Here is a 21,689-nt window from a genome sequence, read left to right as displayed (position 1 = left end):
GAAGCTCTGACTACACGGCGCGCTCCAGGACACTCAAGGCAGCCTCAGCCCTTCGGGTTGAGGAGACACAGTCGAGGGAGCTCCAGCAGATGGAAATCCCCCAGCCTGTGGCAGGTGGAGACAGGCCCCTTGTTTTGTGGCCTGGTGGCTGCTAAGTGGGGAGCGGCCCAGCCACAGCCACAGGGAGACCAGGGCGGAGGGCAAAGGGCGTACCATCCTTCCACAGCTCTGAGACGAACTTGTCCGACGACTGGTGCAGAAGCGTGGCGATGTTGTCATTCAGGGGATCCATGTTTTTCATCAGCCACTCGTCGGCTTTGTAATCCACCTGCAAGAGCCAGAATCCCAAATCACACGCTGCGCTGGGGACGCAAGCGCTCACAGCCTCTCGGAGGACAAGCTGACCCCACAGACGGAGAAGTTACAAAATACAAACACGCCAAGACCCAGGTGTCCATCCCTAAGAAGGAAATGACGAGTGACGGGCAATGGAGTGACAAAATGATGTCCTCTGTGGTGTGACGTCGACAGAAAAACATTTAAAACAGTGCAAATGCCCAGCAAACAGGGGACTAAGACAATTACGGGCCAGCTACACAACAGAATGCTGTTGTCTTTTCGGTAATATGAACATAAAGAAAATATCCTAGAAAGACATACACCAAAACGTGATTGATATTTCTTTCTAATAACAGGACAAGTAATGTTTGCTCTGTCTTTTCAGGATGCCTGTTTTCTCTAGTGAGCATGTATCATTCTCATCTTTTTAAAAACATGTTCTTAGTAATACGAGTACCACGTAGCATTTTTATTGCGAAGACCCCAGAACAATACAAACAGAGCGGCAGGCGCCCTGGCCTCCATCTAACGCTCACCACGCCCCAGAGGTAACTGCTGTTCTCTGGCCAGTGGTCCTCATGAGCCCTGCTATCAATGACAACACACATGCCATCGGCTGTTTTTCCTAGAAGCAGAGTTACCTCCTGGGAGACGACAGAGCCCCAGAGCTGGTATCCTGGCCACGGGGCACAGCCAGCTGCTCGTCCTTGCAGCTGCTGCAGCGCAGCCCCGGTGTGGATACGCACAGCCACTTCATCGTCCAGAACCCCCACCACCATGGGCTTCAGCTACGCCCTGTCTTCTGTGTTATAAACAGCACTGCAGTGAAAGCCCTCTCGGAGGTCTCTGTGCATGTGCGTCTAACACAGGTGGCAGTGGCGATGCAGGCTCAGAGAGCACCACCTGAGGTAACTATAGAAACAGGGCTTTTCCGTTTGGTTTTTTAATGGGTAGTTGACAATCAAGAGTTGCTTCAGGAGCATGAGGAACCAGAGGAGCGCAGTAGGAGGCCGGGCAGTGTGGGGCCACGTGCAGGAGCAGCGGGCGCGGACCACGTGTGGCTCAGGAGCAGTGCTGTGAAAGCTCCTGGCTCTGCCCGAGGACGGAGCTCAGCCCGTCTGATCACACGTTCGTGTCATAATCAATTATGTTAGATACTTCATGCAAGGAGAACAGCTTGCTGAGCAAACCAGCTTTAGTCTAAGCATGGACCTCTCCAGACTCAGGCTGCGCCTGCTCAGTTAGGTGTAAGCCCCAGTACCGAGCAAACTGAAAGCCGTGTGCCAGTTAGGTGTGAGGGGGTTCTGCTCTTTCGTGGCTGGGTAGCCTCGGCACTAACAAAGCTGTCACCTACGGTGGTGGCTCTCAAGCAGGGCAACTGTGCCACCCCACCCCTACGCCCCACCACGAGAGCTATTTGGCCATATCTAGAGACATCTAGAGACAGCCAGAGATGTCTCTAGACCACGTGTGGTGCTACTGACCACGCGTGGGTAGAAGCCAGGATGCTGCTGAACATCCTCCAGTGCACACGACAGTCTCCGACAATCAAGACCAGTGGGCCCATGCCGTCGTAGTGCGGGGGTGGCCGGGCCCCGCCCAGAGCACTGGCCTATGCCCAGCACTGGGCGCTGAGAGCTCACTGAACACATGTAATCTCGTGCAGAGTGCTCACCCCCGCTTTCCTACATGAGGCAATTAGGGCTCAGCGAGGTTAAGTAACTGGCCCAAATTCACACAGTGGCAGAGCTGTCATTCAAACTCCAGAGCCCGTGCCTTTAACACACAGCTCACTTCTGTACCTGGAAAACGAACCGAATAATAATACAAACAACATTATACGTGTCTGAGTACCTAACGGGATTGCTGCAAGCTTCTCATGAAATGGAATGTGTGATGCTGCTTTGCAAGGAGGGAGAGTCGCGTGAATGCTGACGACCGCCCCCTGGCCCCTTCTCAGATGAGCCCCTTGAACAAAAACACTTCGCCTCTATCCCCGGCCCTGGGGCTGCCTGGCTCGTGGTCTTACAATCGTCTCCACTCTCCCAAGAAGGTGCAGCTGGTACCTTCCTGTGTGTGCTCTCCTCACCTTGCCAGCATAGTGCATGATGCAGAAATCCGCTTTGTCCTTCAGCTGCTTGGGCTTCTGGAACTTGGGGTGAGTGCCCTGCTCCTGCACCACCTTCTCCACAAAGCTCTTGTCGGTGGCCTTGGGGAACCAGCACTCCTCATCCAGCAGGGCCAGGATGCCAGGGGGGCCTGCCTGGAGGAAGCACAGCATCGGACAGCTGAGTGTGACCCGGGAACCCCACCTGCGCCCTCACAAAGCCAAAGCCTGGCTTTCAGAACCCCCAGAATCTCACTAGAAGGTGGGTGGCACTTCCCTCACTACCACCAAAACCAGAAAGCACTCAATTTAAGATTCTAGTTAAAAAGAAACTTCTGGGGTCTAGGCTGTGGCCAACACACCTTAACCCAATGACCCATCACATAGGTCTCCAACGTTAGTGCTCTGAGATCACCTGATGGGCTGGATGGGCCATGTAGACCCCCCCAACCCACGTGCCCTCACCAAGCGGCCCTGCCCCTTGAATCACTCTGTGACACCACCCCACACACACTGTGTCTGCACAGCTATGTGGTGAGACGTGACACTTAGGACAAGCCCCTCGAGGAAAAGAGGGTGGCAGGTTCCCGAGAGCCTTCGCATACTAAGTTTATAAGACAAGAAAGCAGACTCAGATGTCGTGGAGACTGGCTGACAAGACTCAAAGCCATATGGGTTCTTGTTCATTGGAAAACTCGACTGATTAGATCAAACGCATCACAAAAGTAAACTGTTTCATGTTAGTATCGTGGATACTTCAACACAGCCCCCCAACCCTGAGCAATACTTTAAAAATGCACAAACTTCTCTCTGGGCCTTCTGATCAAGTAGCATTTCAGTGTCACTCCTGTGTACACATTCTCCAACAGCCCAGGATTCCGGGAAAATGTGAGTTCAGTGCACTTAACGCTAATCAAGAAGTAACCCAGAAACAGCTCGGGTTCCAAGAGAGCACAGCCCCCCAAACCTACAGCGCAAACAGGTGACCCAAACGGCACCTGGCAAGAGCTTTCAATACAAACGGATGGAAAAGGGGAAGGGCTTTCTAGCTACCACCATCCACCACCAGCCTTCTGTGCGCCAGAAGCCCGGGTGTTGTGCTGGTCCTAAGGGAGGGCGGACTGTACTTCAGCACGTGCCCCAGGAACGGCGTTCAACACCCCGGGTCCTCCACACAATCCCACGCTACAGCGAGAGCCTGTGGGGCTCGGATCTCACTACACAAAAGCATGCCTGTCTCTTCAGGATAAAGAAAGGCTTGTTGAGCCCACCCCTCAGGTAGATGCTGGGTACTATTCGGGGACTGCAGACCGGATACCCACAGGCACCAGCCACATCCCCACCTGGTCAGCAGCTGCCGGAGGCTCCCAGGCACCAGATCTAAGCCCCAGGACTTATCTCTCCAGGTGGCACCGACAGGGGAGGAGCTAGACACCCACAAGCACCATGGAGCGGGAAGTGAGGCGAGGGCCCCCGGAAGGGAGAGCAGGACCGGCTCTTACTGGCTTCTCAATGAGGTCGATGCAGGGCTGCAGGTCCAGGCCAAAGTCGATGAAGTTCCACTCGATGCCCTCGCGCTGGTACTCCTCTTGCTCCAGGATGAACATGGTGTGGTTGAAGAGCTGCTGCAGCTTCTCGTTGGTGTAGTTGATGCAGAGCTGCTCGAAGGAGTTCAGCTACAAGGAGAGCGAACAACGTGAGGGAGATGCCCGAGGCCACACCGCCACCCTGGGGAAGGAGTGGGGCCCAGATTCAGGAAGGACGTCCTGGGGCACCTGGATGGTTAGGGGCCTTCCCTTCTCACACCAGCAGCGGGGTACTTTCTGGGCCCATGGACCTCTTTAGCAGCCAGTAAAGCCCTTCTCAGAATAACGTTTTAAATGCACAAAACAGATTACAAAGGAAAGATGTTGAACTATAATATCAAAATACTGAGACAGAGTGATACATTGTGCTTGTTTATTAACAGGCACGAGCTATGGACTTAGTAAGTAACTTGCAAAATTTTGAAGTAAAGATGAGCGTAAATGATGTCACAACATCTCTGCCACAACTCCAGCATGATATGAAAACCTCTGCTTTCCACTGGGAACACATCACAAGCACCACTAGTGCAAGTGTGGTTTGCGTTGTCTGCTCAATTCACAATAGGAAAAAAAAAAAGCATTAATTCAATGAGAGGCAAGTGGAAAAATAATTTTTCCCTCAGCCAAGTTCATGGATCCCCTGGAAATCTACCATGGACCGCCCCGCGCCCCCAGGTTAAGAACCACTGATTTACCACAATGGTCAGTGTTTCCTACGAGAGCTCAAAGTCTTTATGACATCTTGTCCCAACCCTCAGGAGATCTTTGCTGGAAGAATAAATCCACAGAAAGCACCTCCACATGACGCCGCCCAGGACAGCATCTAACCAAGTCCACTGTCTCCAGCATTTCTGGTTGGCAATGGGCACACTTGTTTAAGCTTAAAATACGCCCAGCGGATGTCTCCTATCTCCGTGCAAGGAAGGAGGTGGACAGCTCGAGTTGCTGTGGGACCACTGGAAAGGATTCACGACAAGGGGCAGGCAGCCCAGGGGCTGCGGAGGCGGCGAGGGGGGCGTGAGGGCAGGAGGGAGACGCTCACATCAAAGATCTCGAAGCCGGCGATGTCCAGGATCCCGATGAACGAGGCCCCCTGCCGCTTGGTCTTGTCCAGGGCCTTGTTGATGCGAAGCACCAGCCAGCGGAACATGCGCTCGTACGTGGCCTTGGCCAAAGCCTCAATGGCGAAGTCGGCCTGCGGGGAGGGACCCAGAGGGCGCAGTGTCAGATACAAGGAGCTCTTCAACCTGTACCCTTTGCTGGTAATGTCCCCTGGGGGGCCCTGCCCCAGAGAAACAGCCCTAAAGATGGAAAAAATGCTTCGTGCACGAATACGTTCACGGCGATGTTATTTAAAGTGACGAAAAGCTAAAACCTAAAGAGCCAACAATTCGGGCAGAGTAGACATACACAGACATTTGCAAAGACCTTTTTAAAATAAATGGCGACCTAGTGCAGTATCTCTACAGAAGAAATGACAAGACGTCTGAGATTTGCTTCACGTAATGCAGTGGGGGGTGGGGGCAGATAAGGTTAACGATGAGAGCCGAGACCGGCCCTGAGTTAGTCACCCTGGGGGCTGCCTGTGTGATGAGCCCCTGGCGCTCACTACACCTGCCTCCCTACTTTTCTGGCAAATGTTCAACAGGTTCCATAATAAAAAGCCAGGGTGACACCAAAGTTTAAAAAAAAAAGAAAGAAAAGCCTGTGGGGAAATAAAAGGCTGCCGAATAGTTGTCCCTGGGTTAGGACTACGTATGGCAATTTTCTTCCCTTGTCTGGACTTCTCTGTATTTTCCGAATCTTAAGTGTTGAATGCAGCATTTTCATAAGAAACAAATAAAGGTCCTTTAACTATTAGGGAAATGAACAGTTGGTAATAATTAAGCATGCTGTCTTTCAAAAACAATGTTCTTGGCTTCGGTGGGCTGGCCCTGCAGAGAATCATCTGCGGGATGTCAGCAAAGCAGCACGAGGAAAGGAGGATGGCACCCTTTGGAAATAGGACTGATCAACCTGAGCTTCAAAGTCCTTTTGAGAGACAGGAATAGCACATTAAAAACGCCCATCGCCACGAGAGAAACTAGAAACCACCAACAGAGGGGAACGGTGGCCAACGGCCAGGAGGGACCTCAGCTACTGGGGGAGGCGGGCACATCTGCGCAGCGCAGCTGAGGGAAAGGCTCCTGCTCGTCTCTCACCACGGGCAGCAAGACAGCAGGTGGCGGAGACACAGCCGGTTGGCATGAGCCTCGAGGAAGGCGGGTGCCGCCGCCACCCTGGCACAGGACGAGTCGTGCTATAGAAACACAAGTTCTCTCTTTAGACCAGACAGGACAGGGCCTAGACCTTGCCAACCAATCGGTCTAAACATCAACTCGATGCCGAGAGGCCCAGTGCAGCCTAAAGGCCCTGCCTAGGGATGGCCCTTCCTGGGTGAGTGACCTTGGCCTTATTACGAAACTTCTCAGGGGCAGCTTCACGTTCTTAATGAGGTAAACACCACATTGCTCCCCGCGCTGCTGTGAGGACTGACAGAGAAAAGCCACGCGACAGTGCCTAACACCGTGGCGCCCCACCAGAGGGCACGCATACCTGTTCCTTCGTCTGCGCCTTCTGGACGTAATCCCGTCCCACCTTGATGCGCGGGGTGAGGATTCCTCTGGTGAAATCGGTCACGTTGATACCCAACAAGTGGGACACCTTTTGGGCAGCTAATATTTACAGTAAGGAAGGAAGGGATAAAAAGTTTTAATTAAACCTAAGAGAACAAGCTTCTCTGCTCAACCTGGGAAGGGAGAAGAAATGTGTGCTGGTAACCGAGCAATCATTAGCAGGACAACTGGAAACTTCCTGCACAGGGCAGACACCCAGCTCGCCCCTTCGCCCCAATGGCCATGTGCAGGCCAGGGGCACGGCAGAGAGGGACATGTCCTAAGGGGCCCAGCACTGCTTCCCCTGCACAGCCCTGGCTACATCCGCCGGAGCAAGTGGGCCCTACCCTCGGGTAGGACCAGAGGAGGCGGCCCCACCTGGCGCCAGTGCGAGGGGACGGAACGGCACGCGTCCCACAGAGGTATCCACACACCCAACCCGTTAAATTTTTTGAAAAGCCACGAAGAAGGGCACATTACAGCTGATCGCTTCCATGGCGTCATACGCAGCGAGCCAGAGGAACAGCAGTGACCGAGGCACATGCGTGACGAGTGCTCACAGGTAAGGTGAGCACTGACTAAGCTGAGCGACAGCAGGAATCACTGTCTGACTAACAGACAATGGTGTGGTCTCAGGAATGAATGAAGGAAGGAAACCCGGTCCCTCTGATCACAGCTTTTCTAACTCATTCTGCAACTTTATGAAGAAGTGGCATGCTCACGTGTGTTTCACAGAAGGTACCGAGTGACAGCCAGCCATAAACAGTACAACACTAGAGAGTACAGATGGGGACTCCGACCAGACGTTCACCCGAGCCCATCCCGACCCCGGCACCTGCCCCGTCCTTCAGGCGGGGCCCACAGGGTTACCTGTGTTGTCGGGCATGGAGGCCTGGTCGGTGTTGCGCTCCTTCTTGAAAGCGATGTTGCCGAGCTGAAGAACTCCAGAAATGACCCGCAGCAAGCCTAGGGGTGCAAGCAAAGGCGGCTCAGAACAGGCAGGGGTGACGAAGCCCTGAGCGGGGCCTCGGTCTAGTCCACGTGGAGGGCCCCCCACCTCCCTACTGGGGGGCTCTGTCCCCAGGCCTCCAGCAGCCCTGTGCTCAGATACGGGCTCCGTGAACACTCCCAACTCTTCTAACACCGGACGGAGGACGTGCCTCTAGCCCAGGCACAGGCTTGTTTGATAGTTTTCCCGCAACACCGCCACACAACGTCCATTTACATATTGTCTGTGGCCAAGCAAAGGTGACTCCAACCCGAATGTACTCTCCCCAACTTTCTAAGACAAAGCCTCAAGGCCCCTTCACTCTCCATCTAGGGAAATGGGAAGACACAGGCAGGTTCCACACGTTGTTGAATCCAGGCCTCGCTGAGGTGAAGACCCCAGCCCCAGCCCCTTCCACACTCTGCCAAGACAGGCAGGATATTCCACTTTCAGCAGACGGCAGGTACTGTAGCCGTGGGCCCTGGCCCTGGGCAGTAGGCACCTGTCCTTCCTTCCCCTGTGTCCAAACGCCTGTGGTACCACAGGGAAGAGATAACCCTGAAACTCCAGCCTGGGATCCTATCTCCCACACACTCGAGGCCTTCCTCCCGGCCCCAGGGCTCCCCAAGAGTCAGAGCCAGCAGGAAGCTCTCCCAGGCCTGTCGGCTGCTGTGGTGCCCCGGGGGCACCATGCCCAGCCCCCCGCGCCCCTCAGCCACAGGAGGGCCAGCCCTGTACCTATTTGCTCATCCTCTGGGATGCTCATAATCCTCATGGCCTCCATGGTCTCCTGGAACAAGTCCTTGTCCTGCTGCCCGGGGATGGTGACGTGCCCATTGGACAGGAAGCGGTATTTGTTGTACGGCTCCAGCAGGAGGTCAGCTGTAAGGGCGGAGGGCAAGGACGAGTCAGCGCAGTGCTGAAACCTGAGCTTCTAGTTAACACTGAAACACTGGAGGTTTGGGAGGCCGGGCGGCACCCCTGAGCCCGATACCCCAGGAGCTGCGGAGTAGCCAGGAGCGCTGACTTCCTCGGTGTGCGAGACTGACACGCATGGAGCCGGGGGCCGTGATTCACAGCTGCCCATGCAACCTGCCCTGGCTTTTCTCGGGGGCGCTCAGAAACAGAAGGCCAAGTCCTCAGGATGGCCCAGAGAACAGACCTCATCCTGGCTTCTCCTCCTCCACCCAAGGCGAGTGTTTTAGTTTCCCAACTGGAACGTGGGCACCTCTGTGCCCAGCAGCCCCCGGGACAGACAGTGGGCCCAAGACTCACTTTTCAGGTGCTCTCCAGCCCCGGACAGGAGATAGTAGAAGATGTGGAAGGTCCGCTCATCCTTGGCTTGGCGGATAGCACGAGATTTCTCCAAAAGATCTTTGCAAACATTGAGGAGTTGTGCAAACTAGAGGGAAGGCAACCCCTCCACTTTCCTCCATGCCCGTGAAAAGCAACTGAACTTCAGCAGGCACAAAGAACGGCACAAAATGGCAAAATAAAACAAGAGCAAACTCTCTTGGCTCCAGGGGTGTATGTAGCTTGTCCAAAGAGCAACTCTCACACTTGGAAGCCTTGTCTATTCCAAGGGCCCCTTCTCACGAGCCAGTGGAGATCAGAAGACTCCCACCAGCAATGGCTATAAGGCCGGCGTAGAAGAGAAATAAATTAGCACCCATCCCAACTCCACCCCTCTGGGAACCACACTGGGTACCCTTCAATAGTTCCACCCCATTCTAGGCTGAACTCTATCCTGCCAATAAAGAGAAACCTAGCTCTGAGTTGGGTTTTCAATGAGCCTCTCCTGGTACTTTTCTGATGCCACAGATGAGGTGTCATAACAGGCCCACAAAGGGGAAGCCACCGGAATCAGGAAGCCGCTGCTTCTTCATCAGGGTCACTTCCTCCCCTCCAGACCAACAAGTCTTATTACAATTAACCAGAAGGATACAAGTCTCAATATTGGCTCCCACGATGTAGCCATTGACATCAAAGTTGATGCGAATAAATTTGCCCTAAAGAAAGACAATGAAGAGATGAGACGCCCCATCCCCTAGAACCTTTCTCCTGGAGGGAGAAAACCAAGAGGCTGTGCTCATGTGTCTGGCAGCCAGGGGCCCCGCACCCCACAGCTCACGGGTACTCAGGGCTCAGAAGTGCCACACTGCTTTAAGCCGGGAACCAGGACAAGGCCCAGTGATGCCCAAACTCCTCTGAACAGGGGAAGAAGTGATCCCCACTGCCTGATCAGGCCCTGGCTACGAGAGGACAGTCAAGGGGACCAGCAGGGGCTCCCCACTCCCTTGCTGGCTTTTTGCCACCTTGAACAAGCTACTTATGCAGGGCCCACCGACTGTGGTACGACCCAGACTGCTCCACGCGGCAGACCCAGGAAGCACCACACCTGACTCTCCCTCACTTTGAAAGAGAGAGGACCCAGCTGGAAGGCAACACGCGCCAAAGCTCTGGGTAGGAACCTCTGGCCCTCGAGCGGGGGCGTGGCCGGCGCTACTCACGAATCTCGAAGAGTTGTCGTTCTTCACGGTCTTGGCATTCCCGAAGGCTTCCAGGATGGGGTTGGCCTGCAGCAGCTGCCGCTCCAGCTCCCCCTGGAAAGGAACCCAGAGGTGCAGTGAAGGCCAGGCAGCGGCTCAGGCTGCCAGAGCTGCTCCTCCAGGCGGAGGAACGGTGGCAGAGCCTTGTCTACACGATGGACGTGCCTGCAATGGATGGCCCGCCATACCAGCCTCGGCCTGGTCCCTGTGTCACTCATGAGCGGCCTTTCGGCCAAGCCTCCAGAGACCTTGACTGGTTTGAACTCACTTCCCCGGACCGACTGAGCAGCAACCCTAGAAAGAGAAAGCGGGTAGCTCCCCCAACTCCAGGAACCTGCACAAGGGCTCAAACCCTGGAGGACGCGCTGGAGGGCAGCACGTGCACCCAAAAGAGACGGAGACACCATTCCTTCTCGGGACAGTCTCCCTCCCAGGTACGCCGGCCTCCCTCTGCCCCCCTTGCCTCGAATCCCTGCCCAACACCCACATTTTGCTTCCTTTCCATAGGACAGACCCACAAGAGACACAAGCTCATCTCATCCGTGTCCTAACAAACACTGCGTGTCCCTTGCTGGTCCCGTCCTGCCACCCCCCACACCTGCTCCCAGCACAGCAGGTACCTGAGCATGGCATCGACAAGGCCCACTGTGGCTTCCAAACTGTTTCTCAGTAACACCGATACACCCTGCTTGTGGTCTCACGATGCTTTGTGGTTGACAAAGCACACCCCATGCCTGGGTACTCATGATCCCCAGGGTAAGCAAAACAGGGAACCCTACTTCACAGAAAACTGAGGTTCAGGGAAGGGGAATGATCTGCCTGAGGCTATGTAGCTGTCAGCCAGCAAAGCAGGAATTCGATTTCAAGTCTTCTACCAACGCCTGTCAGTCACTGCCATTCTCCCGCCCTGCCCTAGCCCCACTTTGGGGCACTACCTGTCAGGTCAGATCAACCTCGGAAGCAGCCATTGTCCTCCCAGCACACCAGACAATAACTGACACTGGCTGAGGAAAATACAGAGCTCGTTCACCTTCATACCTGGGTACCCTCCAGGGGGAAAGAAGATCGCATAAGGGCCAGGCAGGGTTCTGTATTTATTAGCAAGGCTGGAGGCAAGCCAGGATTTTACAGGAATAAAGGCTGCCTGAGTGATGAAAAGGAAGGCTAGTAGAAGCAGGAGAGTCATGGACCACAGCCTTCCAGGCACACCTGCCGCAGACGAGATGTGTCTGCAGAGCACCGAGGATGCAGGAAGTCCACCAGAGACCGGACAGGGCCCAACATATCCGCCACCCCTTTGCCCCCAGCCCCTGAGCTGGGGGAGTCTTTCATCTCCGACCATATATCTTGGTGGAGGGTCAGAGCAGCCGGGTCAAGGGGCAGGGGTCAAACACCCACAAAGGAGGCTCTCCTGGCACCAGTGGTCACAGGGCACTGGGTTGCCACCCCCGGGGCTAGGGTGGGCCTGGAAGTCAGCAAGGCAGCCCACGGGGCCAGATCTGGATGAGTGCTCCTTCCACACCCACGCAAACATTCCTCTCCAAACACAGGCCAGGCGGCCGGGCTGGCTGAGCTACTCCCATTCCGGCAGACAGATGGGAGCGGGGCCCTGACCGAGCCTGCCACTGCCCTGGCTTAGAGGCAAAGCTGAGACCTCTGTCCCGGGACCACAGGCTGTTGCCACGGGACGCAGGACTGCCAGACCAACGGGCACAACCATTTGGGATTCCAGAGCCCAGCTCCCTGCTGACAGTGGTGATGACTAATCTAGGGGTTTTTCTTTACTGATGCCTACTTGGGTTCAGAGGCGTCTTATTTTTCAATGGAATTTGCATAATATGAAATTATGAGGTTCTGTAGGCAGAGTGTGCTCATGAAGTTTGAAAATCCCAATCCGGTTTCTGAAGGGCTTCACTGGGTGGTGTTTCTGACAGTGGGCTACAACCACCTGGGAAGTTCCTTTGCCCAAGTTCTGCTCTGCCAACCTGCGGCCCTGCCAAAGCCCAGTCTTCCCACAGCAAGGTGAGGTCTGGGACGTCCCCGCAGGCGGTCTGGGGTGAGCAACTGAGTTGCTGCAAGGGGAAGAGAGCGCTCTTTGCCACAGCATGCCATGACAGGCCTCAGAATACAAGAGCAGTAAACCAAGTTCAAGAGTGTCTCATGGTCCAGCTGTGTGTGGGAAATCACTGTACAGCTTAAGGCAGGAAATCAACCAACCCCATCAATAGCCTTTGTAACGGGAGCGCCTGAGGAGGGCCTGAGCAGCGACCGGAAACCAAAGGCAGCCCTGGACACAGCCAGCAACAGGGACCCACCACACACAGCAGCCTGAGAAAGAGGATGTAACAAGTTTGCTCCCACTTCCCACACCCCCTGCCACATGCCATCTTGTCTGAATGTGGGGGGCCTGCCTTCCCCTCTACAGATGGAGCCCCAGAAATAAGGCAATGGGTCTGTAACTGTGCTCCTATCTCGGCAGGGACTCCAAGGTCACCTTCCAGAGATCCAGGCACATACTAGGCATCCAATAAATAGTTGGGAAATGGATTTTACTGCAAATTCAGAGATGGAAAACCACAGCTAGAGAACTCCTAACCTCACAGCCCTGTTTTTAAAATAGGCTTCCTAAAAAGAATGGAAAATGGGGTGTGGAGAGAGGGAGCAAAAGAAACTTTATTAGTTTCTAAATATAACTCCAGACGCCCCATGGAAAAAGATTCCGAATGGCTTAAGAAATGTGGCACATAAAAAATTACTTTTGGTTCCATTCCAGAAGACTGTGCTCATTAGGACATTCTGTAGGACACGCCCCAGGTCTGCATGCAAAGAGACACACACCGCTACTTACTTATATGAGCTGCACACAGCACCCCTGTAAGGGGGAGCCACCCAGATGACTCAGTTCCCCCTGGCAGCTTGAGGGGACACCACGGACATTTAGATTCCGCAGGGAAATTTAAGAGTGTGTGCTTGAGAGAGACAGAGAGAGACCACTACACAGGCATGCTTCTGACCAATCACCCCCAACTCTGGGAAGTCCAATGGGGGCCTTCTGGGCACTGCTTGGGAACAGCACAGTGGTGGTAGATGAGGGGCCGGCCATCTCCATCGGGTCTAGAGCACTGAGTGTGTGGGGTTCCGGGAAAGCAGATTCCCCACCCACTGTGCCTCGGTCAGGGTTCTGCCCCGAGCACGACAGCTGCTATGTGCATGGGGAATTCTGGGCAGGACCGGAGTTTCTGAGAACAGCTAGGTGAGGAGATCCGTAACCATTCTGCAGGAGTTGTCATTTCAGAGTGCACGAGAGGTCACTGTGTGTCACACCCAGCCCCCCTCCTCCTCCCAAGACAGTCAGTGAGCCGAGCCTACGAGAACAGTTCTAGGCGCAGAAAGTGACAATGGTGTAGAGTGAAAAGCTGCTTAGAAAAAAATACATAATTCAAGGGCACACGATGATCAAAACACGCATTCCTGGTGCAGAACGTGCAGTAAACGTGCAGCTCACCTAGCGAGGACACTGCTGAGGTCCACCACAATCCACCAAGAGGGAGAGGGGAGAAAAAGGGACGTGAGAAGGCTTTCCGATTGCCCTTTCTCTCTTCGCTAGGGGGCTGTCCACCCAGAGGCATTTCAACAGCAGGGAAGAGAAGCAGGGAGTCAAATGGAGGCCTGCCGAGGTCCTGCAAGTCTCCAAAGCTTGAGAACCAAGTTTTGGAATCTCTCTTCCGACCTCAGAGGTGGAGGCCACACAGCAATTAGCTGCAAACACCAGGAGCGCTGCTGCACAGAGCCCCCAGTGGTCTCGTTTCCATAGCAACTCAGAAAGTTGGGAGGCTCAAGGAGAAATGGGATGGCTACCACCAGACCCACTCCCAAGACAGCCACGCTGCAGCCCCAACGAAAGCGGGCCCAGCCTCTGCTTCGTTCCCCGAACGCTCTCATTTAAGCCAAGCCATGAATCACGCTCGTCCTCGCGGGGAGGGAGGCCCACACTCACCTGGTCCTTCTTGCTCTTGTGGGAGGAGGCCACATGAGCCAGGTACTGAATGACTTTCTTGGTGTTCTCTGTCTTGCCAGCTCCAGACTCACCCCTGCCAAGAGAGCCAAGGAAGTTCTCAGGGAGACGTGGCCAAATCCTTGAAGCGTCCCCCTCCCCACTGCAGGCTCTACTGCCCACCATTCTGCTGAGCCCCAGTGAGAGGCCCCACACCTGGTGGCAAAGCGGACCAGCTAGTGCTGGAATCCTCATGCACTCGGGCCACTTCCCATGGCCCTGAAGAGGCCTGACAGTAAACTTACAGCCAGTGCTGGCCCAGAGCCCTTGGCAGCCTTTGTATCCAAATGTCTTAGGAATCACTTACGGCAGCTGTGAACTCAGGGGTCAAAGGCACTTATACGTGTTCCTTCGAAACTGCACTTGAAGGAACGCTCTGTACCACTAACTCCGTCAGCAACGGGGTTTATCTATCTCCTTGTTAAGTCAGAGGGTGAGGGTGGGAGGCCCAGCGTCCACGGCAATCCAGGTAAAAAAACCATGCTCAGAGCCAGAAGGAATGCGTTCTGGAGGGGCCCGCAGTTGCCACCTGCGCTCTGCTGAGGAAACTCTTGCTTTTCCCCACTAGAAACCCACCCCACTGCCCACCGGCTCCTTTAAGGAAGGCATTTAAATCTTTGCCCATGAAATAAAGCTCATTCATGCTTGGGACGCCTGAGTAGCCCATCCCTTGAGGGGAGGGGCAGGGCATGAAGTGGGGCCCGAACTCATCAAGCTCAGTTTTGATAGGGTTCCTCAAGGGGAAGAGCGGATTAGGGGGACACCCGGCCCCACCACCCTGACAGAAACACTTACGTGCACAAAATGGACTGGTCCTCTCGGTCTGAAACAAAGGACACATCGCATTAACTTCCACTACATGTGAAAGCCTCCCACTCTGGCTTCTGAAGAGCGGCCTGTTTCCCAGGAGGGAGAGCCTGGAACGCTGGTTGTGCAGGGGACCCGCCACACCAGGCCAGCACCTGCTGGCCCGACACCTCACTCCGAGGAGGGCCATTCCTAGGTGGCAGCACCACCAGGCAGCTGCTCCCTCCTCCAGGAGCTGCCTGCCAGCCTACCTTTCCCGTGACACCAGGAATAGTTCTGTCTCTCCCACCTCTGAGAAAGTCAATCTGTGTAAAGCTCTCCAGGAGTCTACCTGACCCTATGTGTTTATAGCAGGGGGTTCGGGCTATTCAGCAGGCCTGTAGCAGGTGTTTTAAATACTGTCCCCCTTTAAGCGAGGAGCATCAGTTAAGAGGCTGGGTGAGGGGAGTGGCAGATAAGGCTGGCTTTATAATGGGCCAGCCGTGGAGCAAGAAGCTGCCCTGGCCACATGCCCAGCCTCCTGGAGCCCAGCCTCCTGCTGGGATGGGGGCTAATAGCACAGGCGTAAATAACATGCACGAAAGCACCAGTGTGGTGACGTGGAAAAAACTCAGTAACGTTAGTTTAAAGACAGCTTGTCAGAATCACAGTTTCTGAAGCTCGTCAGAATCACAGTTTCGGACCAGTGTAGTTGACCAGTTGGTCTCCAGGCAGGACTGTCGGGAACTTTGGGCACCTACCCCCAGCTCTGTGAACTCACTCCCCTTGGATCCAGGAGGAACAGAAATACCCCCACTGTGCAAGCTAAGTTTGACAGAAATGCTTTACGACTTTTGGGCTGACCTGTGTCAATGTCTAATTTTCAGCAACAGCTGAAAATACAAACTCATTTTCCCCCCCTTTTCATCCCACCCCATGTAACACCCTGCAGCCCACTTGAAGTCCAGCCTGAATCCAGGATTGGGCTCCTTACTGGTAACTAATATTTGAGCTGTAGAGAGGTATTTAATTCCCCAGTTTCTGTTTCCTTATCCATAAAGTAAATATGCTTCTAACCCCCTGGCAGGATTAGTTTGAAGAACAGAAATAACACATAAACGGACCCGCATGGTACCTGTAAACAATGCAGTCCACAAAAGGCTGCTGCCTGTTTACTGCCCATCAGGAAGTCGCCCTGACGGGTGGGTGGTAGCGGCACTGCCAGGGCAACACGAGTGCCAGTGGCTGGCAGTGGCCCTGGTTCTGGACAGAAACCGACGCTGGCCACCAGAAGACACCCTGGCTTCCACAGCCCAGCCAGACGCCCAGGACAGGCCCCAGGAGGGTGACTCGTGGCTCCCTGTGTGCGTGGTCTCAGGAGAGGGATTTGCAGACACAGGCTCTGTCACCTGCCTCTCGGCAAGGTGAGCCTGCGGGGACCTGATCTCACAGCACCCAGGGCTGGGTATTTACTACCAGGTCTTCTCCCACCTGCGGGTCACTCGGGAGGGAAGGAGGGAGTTGGGGTGGGGGCAACTAAAACTGACGCAGCTGCCCTGCCCTCTTTTGCAGCCCCCACCTCCCTAAGAAATAATGGGGAGGCAGTGCGAAGGGAACTCGTCTTCACACAAACCCCTCCCGCCCACCGTGCAGCCGCTCAGAGCAGGGCCCAGAGGGGCAACCGTGCTGCCCCCGTCGCGACTTTCCCACATAGCAGAGTCCTTCATGGCCGCAGCCAGGGCTGAGACAGTCTGGACGAGACAAGCAGAAAGCAGAGGGAAGGAAGCACAGGAATGAAGGCTGGGCGGACGCGCAGTCCCACTGCCTTCCCCTCAGCGCAGTTTGGGGACCGACAGGATCTGGGACAAACAGGGTGACCCAGGGCCCCAGCCTCACTGCACCTTCCTGGGCCGGCCCCGCCTGCAGACGTGTTTAGTCATCGCTCCCAAGCGGGCAAGACTGTACCTGCACGTGCTGGCAAGGGCCGGGGCAGCCGCGGCTGACACTACCGTAAAAGGAAACATTCCCATCCCTTCCAGAAGGAACCGTTTTCCCAGAACTGTCGCTGGGATGGCTGGAATTCCTCTAATTGTGTGAAAAGGAGTCAGATGCTGAGCTGCTGAACAACAGGAAGCAGAGCCCCCAAACACACACGTGTGGGCACACACACGGGCACGTGCACACACAAGGACAAGCGACCTGGACGCACGCACGCATGGGTACACGCACACGGAGAAACACAGACACGGCATGGACGGGCACAGGCACACACACATGTGCACACCCAGGGACGTGTATACAGAGAGGCACACAGGCCTGTACACACTTCAGATTCTAATTCCAGAGCAGATTCGTTATGTAACCTCCACCCCCAGCCCCTCCTCTCCTCTGACCTTCCACCTCTAATTCCTGAAGCCAAGATAGCACTGTCAACACAGCCTAAAAGGAAATACTTCGAAACTTCCATTTTTCACTAAAGAAGGCCTGATTCGCTTTGCCAGAACCTTCATGCTTTTGCCAAGAGAACTGATGGGAGCCTCACCTCTTGTCCCCACCAGCTGGCGCCCCAAATCCACCTGCCAGCGATGAATGACACCATGGCGCCTTTCATCCGGAAAGAGCTTTCTTTACAGTAGGTTTGGGTCTGTTACCCTGTGGCCTCACAGTAACCTTAGGAGGCACAGGGCAGGCATTGCTCTGTTTCGCATAAGCCGCCTCTCACACCTGTTCTGTTCCCGAGCTCAGACGCATCTCTTCTGGGCAGGGGAATGGTTAGAATTCTCACCCATCGGCTCTCCGCCTCAGTTTCCCCTGCCAGACCCCTGATGCATTCTAGACCCCCTTATCACTCACTCCGTAAGCCCTTCCCTACACAGTCCTCTCACGACATCAGACACGCAAGAGTCCAGCCCATTCCACTGTTTTGGCTCAAGTCCTTATTTGGACCCATATGGACTGCAGGCTCATTTGAAAACGCCCTTCCTTCCTCCACACCGGAGGAGACAGACAAACAGACAGGAACCCTGCAGGCCGGACCAGGGGAATGCACCCTCCAGAGACAACCCTGTTCTGGGAAACAGGCTCCCCGCCGGGATGGAGGCCCTTCACCTAACCTCGGAGCCCGAACCCTCCGCCCAGGCTCTACTTCGCTACGGGTGCGGGTACAGCCAAGACCATGACTCTCTGCTGTGGTTTTCAATGCTTTTAAAATAAACAGCAGCCTTTCCTCAGATAAAATCTTCCCGAATCCCCAATATGAAGCAGGAGACAAAAACCAGAGCTGCTTAGGTGGTGGAGACAGGGTTCCTCAGAGCACACGTGGACAACCACTGGTCCACGTGTCTGGAGCAGACGAAAGGGAGAGAGCCATGGGCTGCCTGCTCCAGAGCTGAGGTTCCAGCCCTCACTCCGCACTCCCCCTCGTGATGCCTGGCTCCTGGGCCTCTGGGGAATAGAGGGCAGGCCTCCCTGGCAGGGCCACTCCCACGACTGAAGGGAGGGCGTGCCTGAGGAACAGGCACAGCACAGGTGCTTGGAAACGCTGAGCCCTCTGCACCTCCAGCTCTCCACTGCTCACCTTCCTCAGAACAAGAAAGGTTTTAAGTTCCGTACTCAGTGAAGAGGCCATTCCCTCTCCTGATTTGATTTGAAACCCCAGATGCCCGGAGGCCTTTCCGAGATGAAGCAGAGCTCCAAATGGACAGGTGTTCCCAGCTAACTCAGAAGGCCCCAGCTCAGGGGGAGGAGGGAACACCTGACCACAGGTATTTCACCCCAGGTGCAGCCTTCTGCTTGGGGCCTTATCACTCACTTCCTCTGTGAGAGGAGCTGCCGATTCTTTCTTTGTCTTTCTTTGTCCATAAAAGGCCACGAGGCTCACACAGTAGTGACATCAGCCCCGACAGGAAGTACAGAAGGAAGAGATCGGGGACTGACTCATCGGAGTGCTGGCTGAGATAACGCCTCCTGAGGTTCAGACAGAGCTGCACTCTCTGGGCACACGGCGGGAAGGGCGCCCTGTTCCCAAGACCCATCTTCAGGTCAACCAGGTTTCTTGAGAACAAGAAAAAAACGACTGCAAAGGGCCGTTTCAGGTTGGGCAACACGCCTGCATGGGGTGAGCCTGACAGGATGACCCAAGACAAACAGGCCTGAAACCTTCCACCACCAAAGGGCTCTGTCTTTCACGACAACGGCAGAGCAGACGCCTGGGTGGCTCACTGTGGGAATCCCTGCTCCTTGTGGCCCGGGACAGGCAGCAAACTCCTGCCTAGAGTTACTTCTCCCAAGGGCCTCTCATGGACAGCTTCAGGATCTCAACAGGCCAAAGTACCAGTGCACTTGGGCCAAAACCAAGTATAAGATGTGGAAAGACCTATGGGTTCGAGCTCAGAACCTGGGGGCTAGGAAGGCTCTAGAGAGCGCCTGGTTCGATCAGCGGTATCTAGAGGTCAGGAGGAACCCGATTACTTGATCAAAGTCACACATGCTGGGCCAAGAACCCAAACCTCTGGATACCAAGGGCTTCCACACAGCGCTCCTCAGGGCAGGGTGCTGTGCCACCTGCAGCGCTGCCCCAGTGCCGCACAGAACGGGCCATCCACACCCAGTGTCACATGGGGCCTTACAAGCTGTCTGCTCCTTTCTCCAAGGCCAGCCCAATTCACGAGCTTGGGTTACAAGCACTTGGAAAGCAGGGAGGTGAGAAAAAGCAGGTACAAAATAATGCTCCGTGTTAGCTGAGGCTGTAGGTGGATGCTGGGCCTCGAGGGCCGGTGTCATGAAGCTGCTGGCAGGCAGCCTGCCACCCCCAGCACACAACGTGGTCACCAGTAACGTTCTCTCCAAGGCACAAGGCAGGCCGTGCACAGGGAGACGCTCAGTCGGCGGCAACCCAAGCCAGAAGCCAGCCGGACTTGGCCCAGTGCCTGCACCCATGCGCTGCTGCAAGTAGGGCTGTGGTCTAAACTCCGCTGAGGAGGCCCAAGGCCCCAGTTACAGGAGGCAGAGAACGGGCAGCCCTCCCCAACAGGCACCCTTGATAATTAGAAAGAAGCCTAAGGGACTGATCTTAGCTTTCATTATGTCGGAGGGCAAACGAGGCCCCAATGTCTCCCAGCCAAAAGGCATCCAGCAGCTCACACCGGTGAGCTCCCAGGGCACAGGCAAACCTGCCAGAAACCACGGCTGGTTGTTTATCCACCTTTCCCATGGGCGGGGCTAGGAGCGAGAATGTTCCCTGTGTGGGGAGGCTACTGAGGCAGCTCTGACAGGTTTGTCAGGGTGGAGGGAAATTCAAACCCTACGTGTGAGTGCTGATGGCCCCAGCAAATGCCACCAGGACGGGGGAGTGGGGAGGGACCTGATACCCTGAGGTCAGTTCTGCCCAGCTCTTCAACATTCCCCTTGGGGAAAAGACAAGACAGGAGGCACCCTGGCTGAGTCCCACGCAGAGAGGACTAAGGCTGGGATCACAGGTCTGCAGAGGGCGGGGCTCTCAGTCAGGGAGACAGGGGAGCGCAGGAGGGGAGGACAACCGGCCAGGTAACAGGGAAGGAGACAGACGCGGCCAGGCGAGCTCAGGGCCAGGCCAGCTCAGGACAACCTTGGCTCCCGCTGGAGGCCTGCAAACAGAACAATGGGCTTTGCAAATGCCCCTTTGATGAGTTGGGTCAGCGTTGCTGGAGAAGAGCAGGAACTTTCACTCTAGATGAACAATAATGGCACGAGAAGACGCTTCCTGAAGAAGCCAGGGGCTCCAGTTGCCTTGGAGAAGGGGCAATGAAATGAAATGAAAGGCGTGTTGGCGACTTTTAGCCGGAATTTGCTTCCGGAGCACGCATGGCTTCCTTCCTTGGTTTTCAGCTTAGACCTCCGCTCTACTGCATCTGTGACCCGGCTTGAGAAACAAGAGCTTCATCAAGAGTCACAAAGCCCGGTTGGAAAGACAGCCTAAGCCTCAACCAGCACTGCTCGTTTGTCAAAAGAACACCTTGCGTCCTCAGAGTTTATTACAAAGGGGGACACGGGGCCAGAGCTTTGGTCAAGACTAGAAGAATTTTACAGAAGCCACTTACAGAATCCTGACTTTTACCCCTGCAACTTTCAGCTCTCTTTTCTCTCTTTAGTTTTAGGAACTTATTTTTTATCTCATCTGATAGCCTAGTTCCAGAAATCGGGCAGAGGGAGGAAAGTGACCCTGTTCTCCAAACGCGGCCCTGACATCCTGCACACAACACGACCCTCCTGGAGTCTCAGAGCCAGAACTTGAGAGAACAGGAAACATGGGCCGGTAAGCAGCGTGCACCAGGCCGCGAAAGGAACGCATCAGGGAGGGTGAAAATCCAGAGCAGCTCAGCCATTACACTTCGCAGGTGAGTTTTTGTTGTTTGTTTTGGGGTAGCAGTAACAAGAGACATGGGCCAAGTTTTCAACCACCCCCAAAGTTTTGGGTTCTAAGAGGGCACTTCTTTCTTATCTCCCACTTCTGCCAGCCCAGAGAAAAGCACAGTGGGCCTGTTGGGTTGAATTAAAAACAAAACCAAAAAAAAACAAGCCCAAAGCTGAATTCTTGAAAAGGACCCATTAAGCACAAATTCCTCTTCCAGAAAAACCATTTTATAGAA

The 21,689-nt window shown here is 54.9% G+C and overlaps 1 protein-coding gene across 1 annotated transcript in view; it reads right to left on the bottom strand.

The window, feature by feature from the left end:
- Positions 1-21,689, bottom strand: part of MYH9 (myosin heavy chain 9) — an 89,337-nt gene that overhangs the window by 25,552 nt on the left and 42,096 nt on the right. The window contains exons 4-15 of the mRNA XM_081059069.1: positions 15,073-15,100; positions 14,221-14,314; positions 10,185-10,277; positions 9,620-9,683; positions 8,950-9,048; positions 8,413-8,556; positions 7,557-7,652; positions 6,628-6,746; positions 5,075-5,227; positions 3,949-4,122; positions 2,429-2,602; positions 214-328 (exon numbers count right to left, since the gene is read on the bottom strand). Coding sequence (XP_080915195.1) covers positions 214-328; positions 2,429-2,602; positions 3,949-4,122; positions 5,075-5,227; positions 6,628-6,746; positions 7,557-7,652; positions 8,413-8,556; positions 8,950-9,048; positions 9,620-9,683; positions 10,185-10,277; positions 14,221-14,314; positions 15,073-15,100 — 1,353 coding nt within the window. The remainder of the gene's footprint in view (positions 1-213; positions 329-2,428; positions 2,603-3,948; positions 4,123-5,074; positions 5,228-6,627; positions 6,747-7,556; positions 7,653-8,412; positions 8,557-8,949; positions 9,049-9,619; positions 9,684-10,184; positions 10,278-14,220; positions 14,315-15,072; positions 15,101-21,689) is intronic.

The sequence above is a fragment of the Rhinolophus hipposideros genome, assembly GCF_964194185.1.
Source record: "Rhinolophus hipposideros genome assembly, chromosome: 9".
In the NCBI taxonomy this organism is placed as follows: Eukaryota; Metazoa; Chordata; class Mammalia; order Chiroptera; family Rhinolophidae; genus Rhinolophus; species Rhinolophus hipposideros.
The sequence above is the reverse complement of the archived record's forward strand: the minus strand, read 5'-3'. Positions and strand labels throughout refer to the sequence as shown.